This window comes from Phodopus roborovskii, unplaced genomic scaffold (assembly GCF_943737965.1).
Source record: "Phodopus roborovskii unplaced genomic scaffold, PHOROB, whole genome shotgun sequence".
Lineage (NCBI taxonomy): Eukaryota > Metazoa > Chordata > Mammalia > Rodentia > Cricetidae > Phodopus > Phodopus roborovskii.
In genome coordinates this window covers 181,297-194,469 of record NW_026126027.1, presented here as the reverse complement: position 1 = coordinate 194,469, position 13,173 = coordinate 181,297, and the positions used below count along the sequence as shown (strand labels likewise).

Sequence of the window (13,173 nt, the reverse complement as noted above, 5' to 3'; positions counted from 1 at the left end):
CCTTCTCCAATAATGCCATGATATGTTTCAGTATTAGAAAAAAAATGGATGAAGATGAATACTATTAAAAAGCTAAATTTAATATAAACCTAGAGGAATTCTGAATCTTATATCTCCACTACCTCAACAATATTAGAGAATAAAGCACTATTGGACAATCCCTCTTTATACAAACTAATGAACGTGACAATTTTAAGAGAGTAGGATGCTAACAAAAACACCTGGGGAGGGGGAACCAAGATAAAAAATGCACACATCTGTAATCCCAGAACTCAGGGGAATGAGGCTGAAGGATGTTAAGTTCCAGGTCAGCCTAGAATACATGACAAGAGCCTTTCAAAAAACAAAACACAAACAAAAAAATTTTAAAAAGACCAAAGAGATAAAACCACAGACTATACATATGTACATACAATACATATATATTCATAAGTGCATTCTATTTATTTACTTATTATACAGCATGGAAATATTAGTGCCTAGCTTAAAACCAAAAAAGGGAAATAATTTCTTTGTAATGTGTGATTGCTCTTAGTGATACATCATCAAAATTATTTTAACAACTATATGTGTTGTAACATATTATACCAAGCAGAAAGATAATCACCCAGAAAAGATCTATCTATACCTCAGTACCCAGAATCAATGAAAATCACCTATTTTGGAAAGGAATAATTGCAAATAGAATTATGGATCTTAAAGCAACCACTCAGGATTACCTAGGGGGTGAAATTCAGTTCTTTATAGGATATACAAAATAAGGAGATGTGAACACACAAGTAGATACCAGAGTGATAGGGCCACAAGACGGAATGCCTGTATCTACCAGGTGTGTGAAACGTCAAGAAACCTTTTCTCTGTGACAACGGATATGATTTGATAGTCCAGAGCAGTGGTAACAACTTGCTTTCAGACTTCTGCTTCTAGGATTCTGTGAGAATGGATTTGTTATTACCATTGTGGGCAGATCACAACTACCTGTAAATCTAGCTTCAAAGGGATCTAATGACTATGGCCTCCAGAGTACCTGAACTCATATGCACACAGCCACATAAAACATGCAACTAAAACAATAAGTCTTTAAAAAGGGGGGGGGGAAGCAAGCAAGAAATGTTCATTAGGACATGAAAACCATCGAAAGTAAATGTGAGATATTTCCATATTACAGCTGACAATACGGGACAATAAATGATTGGAACTACGTGGGTGATTGATAGTTATTAATATTCTGAGAGTATGAGAGCACAAGAGATTTATCGGTATTAGTCTGTCAGGGAAAATTTTATAGAAGAGATAGAATTGAAATTTGGGCTCCTAAATGTGGTAAGGATTGGATTGACTCAGCCACAGTCTTGGTGGACAAATGTAAGTTTAATAAAATAAGCCATTGAAAATCTCTCGGAAATGCATATATATTTCCATTAAATACTATTATGGAAAACTGTTCATTTGGGGGATGTGGCTGTTCTGATGAGTTTTATATGAGAGTGTGATTATTTGCAGGTGAGTACAACTACTGAGGGGTTAAGTTTCTTGATGCAGCTTACCTTTTAAAGTAGAAAAGAAAAGTGTGTGTGTGAGTGTGTGTGAGTGTGTGTGTGTGTGTGAGAGAGAGAGAGAGAGAAACAAAACGTTCATAAAATGGTAACAGTCACAGGACGTACATGGGAAGAGGCACGTATATGATAAGGCACTTCAAGAAAACAACCATAAACTAGAAACAAAAGATGGATGACAGCCAAGTGCTCCTGTGTATGGTACAAATATATAGAAATCCAGAAAATGAAAAGCAGCATGTGTGTTCTAAATTAGAAATCTTTCTTTTAGTACTACTATGTAGACCAGGCTGACCTTGAACTCAGAGATGTGATTACCTCTACCTCCTGAATAGAGAATTAAAGATGTGGACTACCGCAACTGCTTCTTTTTTCCCAATGGAAGAAATATTTAAATCACTGGACTTGGAAGAAACCATTTCCATGAAGTGAATAGGCTTTAATAAATTATTAAATCCCTAAATAAAAGAAAGACTGGACTGGAGAGATGGCTCAGAGGTAAGAGCGCTGGCTACTCTTCCAGAAGTCTTGAGTTCAATTCCAGCAATGATATGGTGGCTCACAACCATTTGTAAGATTTGGTGCCCTCTTCTGGCATGCAGGACACACGCAGGCAGAATAATGTATACATAATAAATAAATCTTTAAAAAAAATAAAATAAAACAAAGTCTAAGTATCATAGACATACTTAGGAAGATGAACCTTCAATTGAGAAATTTTCTCCATCAAATTGGCCTGTGAGCAGTTAGTAGGGGGTTTCTTAATGACTGACTTGGGAGGGGATATCACTGGGCAGGTGAGGCCTGGGTTACAAGCAAAGCAAAGGAGGAGAAGCAAGTAGTGTTTCTCAGTGGTCTCTGCTTCCAGATTCCTGCTTTTAAATTCGTGCCTTGATTTCCTTGATTGTGAATGATAATATAAATTAACCCTCTCCCTCCCCATGTTGCTTTTTTTTTCTTCTTCTTTTTTTTTATTTTTTTTATTTTTTATTTTTTATTTATTTTTTTTTTTTTATTTTTTGGTCACGGTGTTTATCATAACAGAAGTAAACTAGGACACTGAGACTGATTTTTCACAGTGAAAGAAAGAATTGCTTTTCTTTTTGGACAGGATCTCCTTGGGCTAGAACTCACCATCTTCCTGGTTCAACCTCCTGAGTACAAAGATTATAGACTTGTGCCACCACATTTGGTACCTGGAAGTGCCTACTATTTCTAACTCTATAGTTTGCGGATCTAGCCAGTCCATAAGATTTTGAACTTGCCATACATTTATAATCACAGGAGCCAGCTTCCTTAAAATGTGTGTGTGTGTGTGTCCTTTTTTCTACTCTCTCTCTTTCTCCCAAAGTGTTAGCCAGGGTTCTCTAGGGAAATAGTTAATAGGGAAATAGAGTCAACAGGATGCCTCCTAGAAAACTCTAATATACTGTTCAACATGGTTACTGAAGAAATTAAACAAAGAACACAATCTTCACCATATCTGAAATTAGGGATAGTGTGAAATAAATGATCCTAGTTCACCAAAGACTACAGAGACAATATGAACCTGTTTCTTTGAGGTCATACAGTTGAAATTCACACCTAGACATTAATTCTGGGAAAAAAGCTACCTTCTTTTATCCCTTCTCATTTTCTATACATTTCATTTGAAAATGGGGCTTCAATTCTACAATGCTTAAGAGATATTCAACTTAAAGCTCACCTGTTTGTATACCTGCATTGAAACGCTTTCTGAATTAAGTTCGACCTCCAAGCTGTTTATGAGTTGATCCATATCTAGAAAAGATACAAGGGGGAAATAGTTTATAGAACAACACTGACCCCATTATACACATAGAGTATGATATGTACACTTGGTTTCACCTATATAAACAGTTTTTCTGACTAAATTTATACTAAAGTTACTAAAAGTTAATGTACTCATGGAAAAGAACATCATTTGTCCCTGACACTAGCTGCCTACTTCTTATAAGTACTTCCCTTCCTTCATGTAAGTGAACCCATTTCTTTCAGCCTTTCCAACCTGTTCTATTTTGGTGATTATCAGCATACTTCTATAGCTTCAAAAAATTTCTGATCCTGGTCCAGTTCTTGTTTTCATTAAGGACTTTAAAACAAACGAAGGAAGAAAGGGAGGGAGGGAGGGAGGGTAGGTGGGAAGGAGGCAGGCACGCAATGTTCTAGAATTTTGAGATTCCAATTTTTTAAGTAGTTAAACAAACTACTATATAAGTATTTACTGAAGTAATATATGAACAAAGACAAACCAACATGCCATTTTTGTCTATACATCTAACAGCGGTTTTCATCTTTCTCTATACATAGCTGTTCTTCTTATGAAGAGATGGTGTTAATGGCTTCCATCAAATACCTTGAACCAGTCATCCCATAAAAAAGCACCTATGTTTTCCACTGTAACAGCTTTTGTTTGCTTTATCCACAGTCCAATTTCACCAGAGAGAAAAAAAGAAGCTAAGGAAACAAAGCAAAACCTACAGCTTACCTACAAATTAGCCAGTCAATTTCAGGTAACATTTGTGCCTTCTTAAGAAGGTCAGACAGTAGATGACTTGTAATTAGTCCTAGCTAGATATAGCAACTAGTCAAGGATGCTATGAATGCAAAGGAAAAAACAAATTCTGTAACACTCCTCTAGGCTTTTCTGGCAGCAACCAATCAAGCTCTTCCAGCTATTGAGTGCCCCCCTCTGGATTATAAGAGAATTATCGTGTTTTTCTACCACCACACTTTTTTCCAACTTCAGAACTAGAAAATGCTTAGCTATTCCTTTTAACAACTCTCATATCATGTTAATGGCACCACTTGTTTCAATGTAACCTCCTCAATTTTATTTCATTGTTTCCTACATTTTCCCAACTCTTGTTCTTAATAGAAAGCCCCTCCCTCCCTCCCCTTTTCTTTCAGTGAGAGTGAGGCAGGGTTTTACACTATAGACAGAATGGCCTGGGACTCACTGCTGTGTAGCTCACCCTCATCTCAAACACAAGCAAATCCTCCTGCCTTACCCTCCCATAAGCTGAGATTACAAGCATAAAATATCATGCCTGACTCCTTGCTCCTTCTTTTTGTCACTGTCATGATAAAAAGCCTTCAGAAATATGTTGAACATATATCACAGTTTTTTAGACAATGTCTTTGGTCCTGAGAATACACCCAGGGGCATGTGGAAAGAGCTCAAATGCTGTTAAAAGTCAAAGTTTTCTGAGTTCTGGCCTGAATTGCTTATTCCTGACTATACATTTCCCCCACTACTTTAATCCTGAGAGGCACTATAGAACTATCAGTGCTCTGCAAATGAACATGTGAAATTCTGCCATTCTAGATTGACAAATCAAGTTTTACAAAGAAAAACACATTTGCAAGTCAGAAATTATGATCCATAGGCTACATGTTCTTTGTGCCCATATGCTTAACTCATCCTGAGTACAAACTGGTAGTAGTAGGCCTCGTATAGCTTCTGAATTTTCAAATGAAATTGGAGATACAAGTCTTTCTTTTATTTCCCAAGGAGGTTTCCTTGTATGTTACTGCTTTTCAACTAAGAATAATTTCCTCATTTCCTGACATTCAACATATGAAATAATTGATTTTTTAAGTTCATTGTTTACTTCTTCATGTTTTTATAGGCTCCAAATATGCAAATATCCCTCTTCCTACTGCATCTATTCATTCTTTCTAGATGGGGGTATAGGGGTGGGGCTGGGGGCTGGGGGTATCTTTCACTATGTTGTAACCTAGGCTAGCCTGAAACTCACAACAACCTCCTCCCCTGCCTTGGTTGCTGAAGTACTTGAATTATAAAATTATAAACATTACAAGCTCAAAATTGTGCAATAACAAACTTTGTGATAATAACAAATTGGGCAAGGGATTCTGAGCTGTTTGTGACAATATTAATAGCACCAACACATAGATTATTGTAGGACTTCTTATGTAAATATGTGTGTAAGTGAGCCTGGCAGTGGTGGTGCACACCTTTAATACCAGCACTCAGGAGGCAGGGATGGTGGATCTGAGTTTGAGGATAGCCTGGTCTTCAGAATGAGTTACAGGATAGCCAAGGCTACACAGAGAAACCCTGTCTCAAAAAACAAAGGAAGGAAGGAAGAAAGGGAGGGAGGGAGGCAGGCACGCAATGTTCTAGAATTTTGAGATTCCATTTTTTTTTAAGTAGCACATGTACATTTTCCACATCATTTTATTATATATCTTGTAAGAACACAGGGTCGAGTTAGTGCTGGAAAAGTGGTTTAGGATATCATTCACGTTCAATATTTAACTATAGCATGGTGTTCATGAAGTGATGATAAAGGGACAAGGCTACTGCTTTTGGTTTTGCTTCTTTTTCTTTGCTTCTTTACTTTTTGAGAGTGCTGCAGTAAATGGTGTAGAACTCAGGTCCTTCCACATGTTAGGCAAGTACTCTACCACTGAGTACCCCAGCTATGGCACTGTTATTCTGTTAAAATAATATTTTATCCATTTGTCCTCTCCTCAGATGATGATTGTTAAGCCACATTTTTTCTCTTATACAGCATAAAACAGACAGCACTGTTGATGCTATATACACACAAGGAAATACAGGACCAGAGCAATTTAGCAATGCAAGATGGAAATGATTGAACTAATGAGGTATGATGCTCAATACAAAAGCTCTTTTTCTACCTAAAAAATACTTGAACGTTTTCTTCTTGAGATGATATGGCTATTGCTATTACACTCATGAAATCACAGTAGCTGTGGTTACCTGCACAAGACCTATAAAAGTCCAGAATGAATGGAGAAGCCCACAAGGTTCCACCTCTAAGTAAGATGCTATTGTTGCTGAGTCAGAGAAACATTCTTTGGGAGTGTGGCTATTAGTAGGTTGCCTCCAGTAGGTGGCTCCACATCCTTGCACATATTGGTAGCACTGAGTAGACTTAGTGAATTATTGAATTATTTTAAAAAAAAAGATGAAGAAATGAAGTTGGGGGGCATATGAAGGAAAGTTGGAAAGGGTGAAATGAGTAGTGGATATGTTCAATTTCATTATATATTCAGTTTCATTATATATTTTATACATCTATATGTATAAAATTCTCAAAGAATAAAATTTTAAATGAAAAAGACAACTGCTACAACCCTAAACTTTGGAATAGTTTGGCAAAGTTGAAAACAATAATGGGGCACTTCTTTACCCTCAAAATAAGCTCTATTATTGACGACAAAGAGAGTAAAGGTACTCAATAATTGTAGTATTAATCATAAACATGCAGCAATCACAATTGGCACACAGCACTTAAGTACCAGTTGAGAAAGAATAAAATGCCACAGTAGAAAAGACTCAAATATCATATAAAATCTTACCTTATCCTATCATCTAATTACTTAAAAGAAAATGGAATCTAGATTTTTAAATGAATCCAACTTTAAAATGTTGGCAATCAGCCAATTTTTAAGAGCATGAGATTAGGCAAAGTGACTTTTGATGCCCCCCATTCATATGTGAAAGCCCTTAATCCTGAGGTGACTTATTTAGAGATATGGCCTTTATAGAAATAATTACAAGTAAATGAGGTCATACAGGTGTATGCTCTAATTAAGAGATTTCTATCTCTTAAACAAAGAAAAAATTGAGAATACAGCAAAGAATGCAGTCAACTGGGAGTTAGGAAAGCAGCTGTCATGACACATCCACCTATGCTGAGCCCTGCACATCTGCCTATGCTGAGACCCTAATCTCTGAATTCTAGCCTCTAGAACTAGATACATACAATTCCTGTTGTTTAAAGTACCCAGTTACTGAAATTTTGTTATATATAACAGTTCTATATATAATACTTACTGAGTTTTCATCCCTATTAGAAACACTAAAGACTTTTGGAAATATCCTGAACATTGATCAATACAAGAGTGGTTAAATAAACTGCGATCTAAACATACAGTAAAAAACTGTACAGTCACACAGAACAATGAGGAATTCTTCTAAACCTATAAGGAAATGTCTCCAAAGTATATTTTTAAGTAGAAAAAGCAAATGGTAGAACAATATACAGAATGTGTTACTATTTGTGTATAAAAGGGAAGAGAAAAATATAGTTAAGTTACAATCTCAAAATTAAGTTAAAAATAGTAACATGCAGACACAGAAAAAAAGGAAAGTGATATAATTGTATTTTAATTTAAAATGAATAAAAATAAAAGAAAAACGAATCAGATTAGAGCATTATAAAAGGAAAAAAGTTGAACAATGTGCATGGGTGTATTCATTATTTGATATACTTTCATATCTCTACAAAGAATAACAATAAATTAATAACTTTAGTTTCTTCCAGTGAGGAAGAATAAGTGGCTAATGGACAAGAATAAGAGGAAGAGTTTTCACTGTGTAACCTTTTTTTATGTTGGGTCTTGAGCCATATAGAATGTTGCATATAAAGAAAAAATAAGTATCTGTTAAATGAAACTTAAAAATTGCAAGGAAAACAAATGATTTGCATGAGCTGCAATTGGTATATAGGCTAATTATTTAAGCCTCTGGTCTAAATTAAGATTGTGGAACCTTTTGGATTAAAAAAAAAAAGTTGTTAGAAAACAAAGACAGGCAACAAAATACTTTGCCAACTACATGGATAAGGAAACTAGGAAAGAAGACAAAGCTTGTTTTTTGTGCAAAAGACATGAGAAACACAACTACATTTTCTCACTGTCTATACTTTATACTTCCATAAATTCTTAAAGCATTTTCACAAAATTAATGTTCACAAGCATTTCACAATGAGCAATATGTTCCTCACTGCCATTCAATCCCAGGTAGTCTCCACTGTGATCCCTAATACACAAGAGAACATTCAAGCGCATAGTTTAAATAACTTCACCAAGGTTATGTTAATGGAAAGTTGTAGAACAGGGAAAGTGAAAGGGTAAGTCTTGAATGAGTAATGGATAACTCTAAGAGTGAAAATAGGCTCTATTTTAGAAATGGTAAGGTGGTGGTTACAGAAAAATTCCAAAATTTTAGTGGTTTGAAATATCTTTGTGTGTATGTGGGGGAGGGGAGGTTTCAAGACAGTGTTTCTCTGTCTAATAGCTCTGGCTGTCCTGGAATTCACTCTGTAGACCAGGCTGGCCTCACACTATGTGATCTGCCTGCCTGTCTCTGGAGTGTTTAAAGGTGTGCGTCTCTGCTACTGCCACCGCCACCACCTCCACAGCTGCAATAGGTGCTGCCGCACAAGGTGCTAGCATTACATTATTAAACCTTCAAACTCTCACAGACTAGGGATGCAGTTCAGTGGCAGAACACCTAGTTAGCAAGACCCTTAAGTTCAGTTCCTAGCACAGAAAAAAAAAAAGAATCAAAAACTTCACAACACACTTTAAAAAAAAAAACCTAAAGATACAGATAACATCTTTTAGCATATTATATATACCATCTAGCATGTTCAGAACATTTACAATTAACTTCTTGCTTAGAAATTTATAGGTCTCCCCTTCAGATAGACATTAACAACATTAAAGTAAGACAACAGAGTAAAATTGGTGAGACCCTTCTCTTAAGAATGTTATTTACAACCATAAAGGATCATATCATTTTAGAAATAAGAGGCTAGATGATAAAATTGAGTTAGGGTTAATAAAAAAGTTGAGTTGGGGTTAATAAAAAGAACATAAATCCGACTTCTACTTATAAAATCTAAATAAATAACATCAGTTAGTAAGTCAGAAAGAAAACCAAACACGGACTCAGTTTGTCTTTGAACAAAGAGATAAGACTCATCAATTCATACTCTACTTAGTAGTTAAATTGTAACCACACTGGATGATCATTTAGGTCAATCACACCATCAGTTTTCTCTTCACTTACAAAAAATATGGCAGTTTAGAATAAGACCTTAGGCCCCGAGGTGGTGGTGGTGAACGCCGTCAATCCCAGCTCTCGGCAGAAGCAGACGATCTCTGTGAAGCCGGCCTGATCGATCTACAGAGCAAGTTCCAGGACAGCCAGGAGTGTTACACAGAGAAACCCTGTCTCAAAAAACTAAAAAAAAAAAAAAAAAAGAGTAAGACCTTAGATCACAACCTCCAAAATATGTTCCAAGTAAAGTATTCACAAGGGAAAGATAATTAGCAAAGTACTATGAAGACTATTGAGTGTCATCAAGTAGCTCACGATCTCAAAGGGACTGTGGGCTTACTTATGAATACAAATAACCAAAATACAGCAGAGTTCTAAAACAAAATGAGCTTTAAAATCTTCTCAGTGGTTACAATGATTCATGCCTAGAATTCCAGCACTCAGGAGGCTGAGGCAGGAGGATTAAGAGCCAGGCCAGTCTAGCTACATAGTAAAACCCTGTTACCTTTTTAGAAATTCCAATGGAATGCCAGATATACCAGATACTGGTTTCCATGCCCAATAATACTAAGAAATAAACAAACAAAATACCATATTCCCCCAGTGCTTAACATCTAGTATGTTAATTTGCTAGATGAATTATGTATCTCCAAACTGTTCTTCCTTCATTCAACAGATTGAGTTCATAAACGACAACTGACTCAAAGCAAAGGTAAACATAAATGTCCCGGGCTGGAATGATGGCTCCATGTGAAGAGTGCTTCCAGAGGACCCAGGTTTCATTCCTAGCACCCATGTTGGGCAGCTCACAATCATTAGTAATTCTGGTCTCTTCATAAAGGCAGCAATTTCCTCAACAAGATACATACAAAAGCACATAAATAAATATAAGGAAATTATAAATAAGAAAAGAAATAAAGCACCTCAATGTCTCAAACATTAATAAGTCCCTGCCAGAGTACAAAAACATGAGTAGTTGATCTCTACCTCTTCACATGAAAAACAAAATATTCTGTAATGACTAATAATATCTAGTTTTGGTATCTTGGCAATTAAAAAGAAACAAACAAACAAAACAAAACAAAACAAAAATCCAGCCGAACCATTAAGAGCCACATCTCTGAAATGCATTGACCAGGAAAATCAAGGGTGGTTGTAGTGATCATGTTTTTCCCACGAATTTTCTTTCCCGTGAGCTCTGAATGCAAGAGGATTCTCCAGCATTCTAACGCTTCGAAAGTAGAGCAGGCCTTTATGCAATTTGGTCTTGAGAACAGACTGCATAGTTACATTTGTCACACTTTTGAAGTGGTATTTCTACCCGTCCTGTGATTTTGCCTAGCTGCCCTCTAAGCTAATGTGAAGATACACTGTGCCTAGCCTGTCTCATCAGCAGTTTCCAAGGATTAATGTCTCTCTCCTAATGGTTACCCCCCAAACTTTGAAGAAGAGGATGAAGTCATATGTGAGTCACTGGTTTTCTGTCCAAAGGTCTTGCTGGTTACATCATCTTGGTTAAACTGACCAAAGAATCAGAAGATAGGCAGATTAGTGGCCTTTTCTCTTGCAGCTGATAAAATCTAGTAGGAACAATGTTAAATCTCAAACAAGTAAGACATATATTCCAGCCTGTCTTTGTGCGAACTAGTTAAACTGCACAAGTCTTCATTCCCTTCGTCTGAAATGTGTTTTAAGGACACCAAAGTACTAATGTGACCAGCAGTGCTCCAGAGAGAAAACCACAAAGAGTAGGAAAAGAAAGTGAAAAACACAGCAAGTAGTGGCAGCATGTCATAAATATCTCCTACAGAGGAGAGAAGCAAGAGTCATCCTCATACAACCTGTTAGTGGTGATAGGAGGGTTTCAAAGTAGATCTTTTTATGATCCCAAACCAACTATCTTCATCTTAAAATCCAAATTTAGATACTATTCTCTTTTCTTCGTTACTATTACATACTAAGTGGCATACAAGTACTTTATCACCCCCCCACCACTCCCGCGCCGCAATTACAGTAATATTAGAGAAAATATGGTATTGTTCCCCTGGCCACCTGTTAGGATGTAATTTGTATTCTTTAAAATTCTTAGGGTCGAAAAAGTACAAAAAGCTTCACCTTGTGGCTAAGCAAGTCCTTTCACTCCAGTAATCACAACAGTTCCGGCTGATCATCCACCTACACGAACTAAGCTCTTGGCCACATCTTAAGGAGCCTAGATCAGGCTATGCTTTGGCTTCCCCCAGAAACCAAGCTCAGTCCCTCCTTAAAGAGCTGGCACGCCCTAACCAGCTCCTCTTCAGAGGTTCCTGGAAGGGGTCTTGCCATCAGTACGAAGAGGCCAGGCTCCCAAATTAACTCTTCACTGCCCCTCCTCCCTCTTTTGAGAAGCATCTCTAGGTACCTGCTACTGCTTGGGGGGAAGGGAGGGGGTGACGTAAGTGGGATCACTGGTCTTCCAAATCCTCTTTGCTCTTGCTGAGACTTTGGATGTATAGGGTTAAAACAACCCACTTAAGGAGCATTCTGAGTACGGAGACAGGACACACTGAACTAGACAAACCTATCCATTCTTGACCCCTTTCAATTCTTCCACAAGGCCCCTGAAGTACCCCCTCCTCTAAGTCTCTCTTCACAATCCTTAAGGGAGTCATATTCCCTTGAGTTTAATTTGATTCCGCATAATGTTCTTACCCCTTCCGCTCACACGCCCCCCATCCCACTTCACTGCTAAAACCCGAAGCCAAGTGGGTGTGTGCGGTTGGCGGCGGCGGCGGCGGCGGCGGCGGCAGCTACGGCGGCGCGCTGGGAAGGGGGGGAGTTATGAGGACAGGAGAGTGGGTTCTTTTCCGAGTCACTTACCGCCTGTGTCTCTAGCTGAGGACTCCTGAAGTGTCCGGAGCTCATGCAGTCCTCCCTGAGACTTATACTACTGAGCTGATCTCAAGACAGCTGTTCCCCTCGCACCCGCCCATGTCTGACAGCGCGCCTGGCAACACGCTTTAGCCTCCTCTTCCTTGGTCCCCACCTCTCTGTTTTCTCCTGACTGGAAAAGGATGGGGGAAACGAAAAAGGGAGGGAGTCGATTCAGACCCAACTGGGCCACCCTCAGAACAAGGGAAACAAAGCTTTCAAGCATCCAAGCCCCGAATCGGGGCGGCGGAGCAGACTTCCTAAAAAGAATCCTCCCACTGCAGCCTTCCCTGTGCTAAAAATACAGCGGCTTCTCCGGGTTCTCCCGGGCGAAGTGGCCAGCGCTAAAGCTCCTGCGTTCCCCTTTTACCTCAACCGATTCAGTTCCGGCCAAGCCCATTCTCCACCCACCTCAGAACTCCTCACTCCCTCCCCGAGAGAGACGGGGCGGGGTCCCGGCAAAGCACCCAAACCTCAGATCACGACTTGAACGCAAAGTTGAGACGGAGGAGTCAGTGAAGACCCACAAGGAGACAGCGCCAGAGGATCCCCTCCACACAGCGGTTAGCGCTACACACCCGGCGCCTTCCTAAAAAGAAAGGAGGAAAAGACGCCGACGATTGGTCGAAACACTAGGAAAACACCGGCCCAGGGCAGGGGCTCCCACGCGAGTGGCAGGCACTCCCGCTGGGCCACGCCAGAGAGACTTCCCGGTGGTACCTGGCCGCCCCACTGGTAAACCACGCCCGTAGGGTCAGAGCCTGGCGCGCTCGCTGGGCAACCTGAGTAGGTGGAGTGCTTAGCTCTTTCTCTGGCAGACTAGGCCCAGAAGAGAGGTGTGAC

General features: G+C 38.8%; 1 protein-coding gene and 1 long non-coding RNA gene across 2 annotated transcripts in view; both read right to left on the bottom strand.

Annotated features, from left to right (window-relative positions):
* Klf8 (KLF transcription factor 8) overlaps positions 1-9,490 on the bottom strand; it is a 25,196-nt gene extending 15,706 nt beyond the window's left edge. The window contains exons 1-2 of the mRNA XM_051179348.1: positions 9,430-9,490; positions 3,262-3,335 (exon numbers count right to left, since the gene is read on the bottom strand). Coding sequence (XP_051035305.1) covers positions 3,262-3,333 — 72 coding nt within the window. The 5' untranslated portion in view covers positions 3,334-3,335; positions 9,430-9,490. The remainder of the gene's footprint in view (positions 1-3,261; positions 3,336-9,429) is intronic.
* Positions 9,489-13,173, bottom strand: LOC127218309 (uncharacterized). Its single transcript, XR_007834179.1, has 3 exons — positions 13,051-13,173; positions 12,280-12,919; positions 9,489-9,603 (listed from the first exon to the last, which is right to left on the bottom strand). It is a non-coding gene; the product is annotated as an uncharacterized LOC127218309 (long non-coding RNA).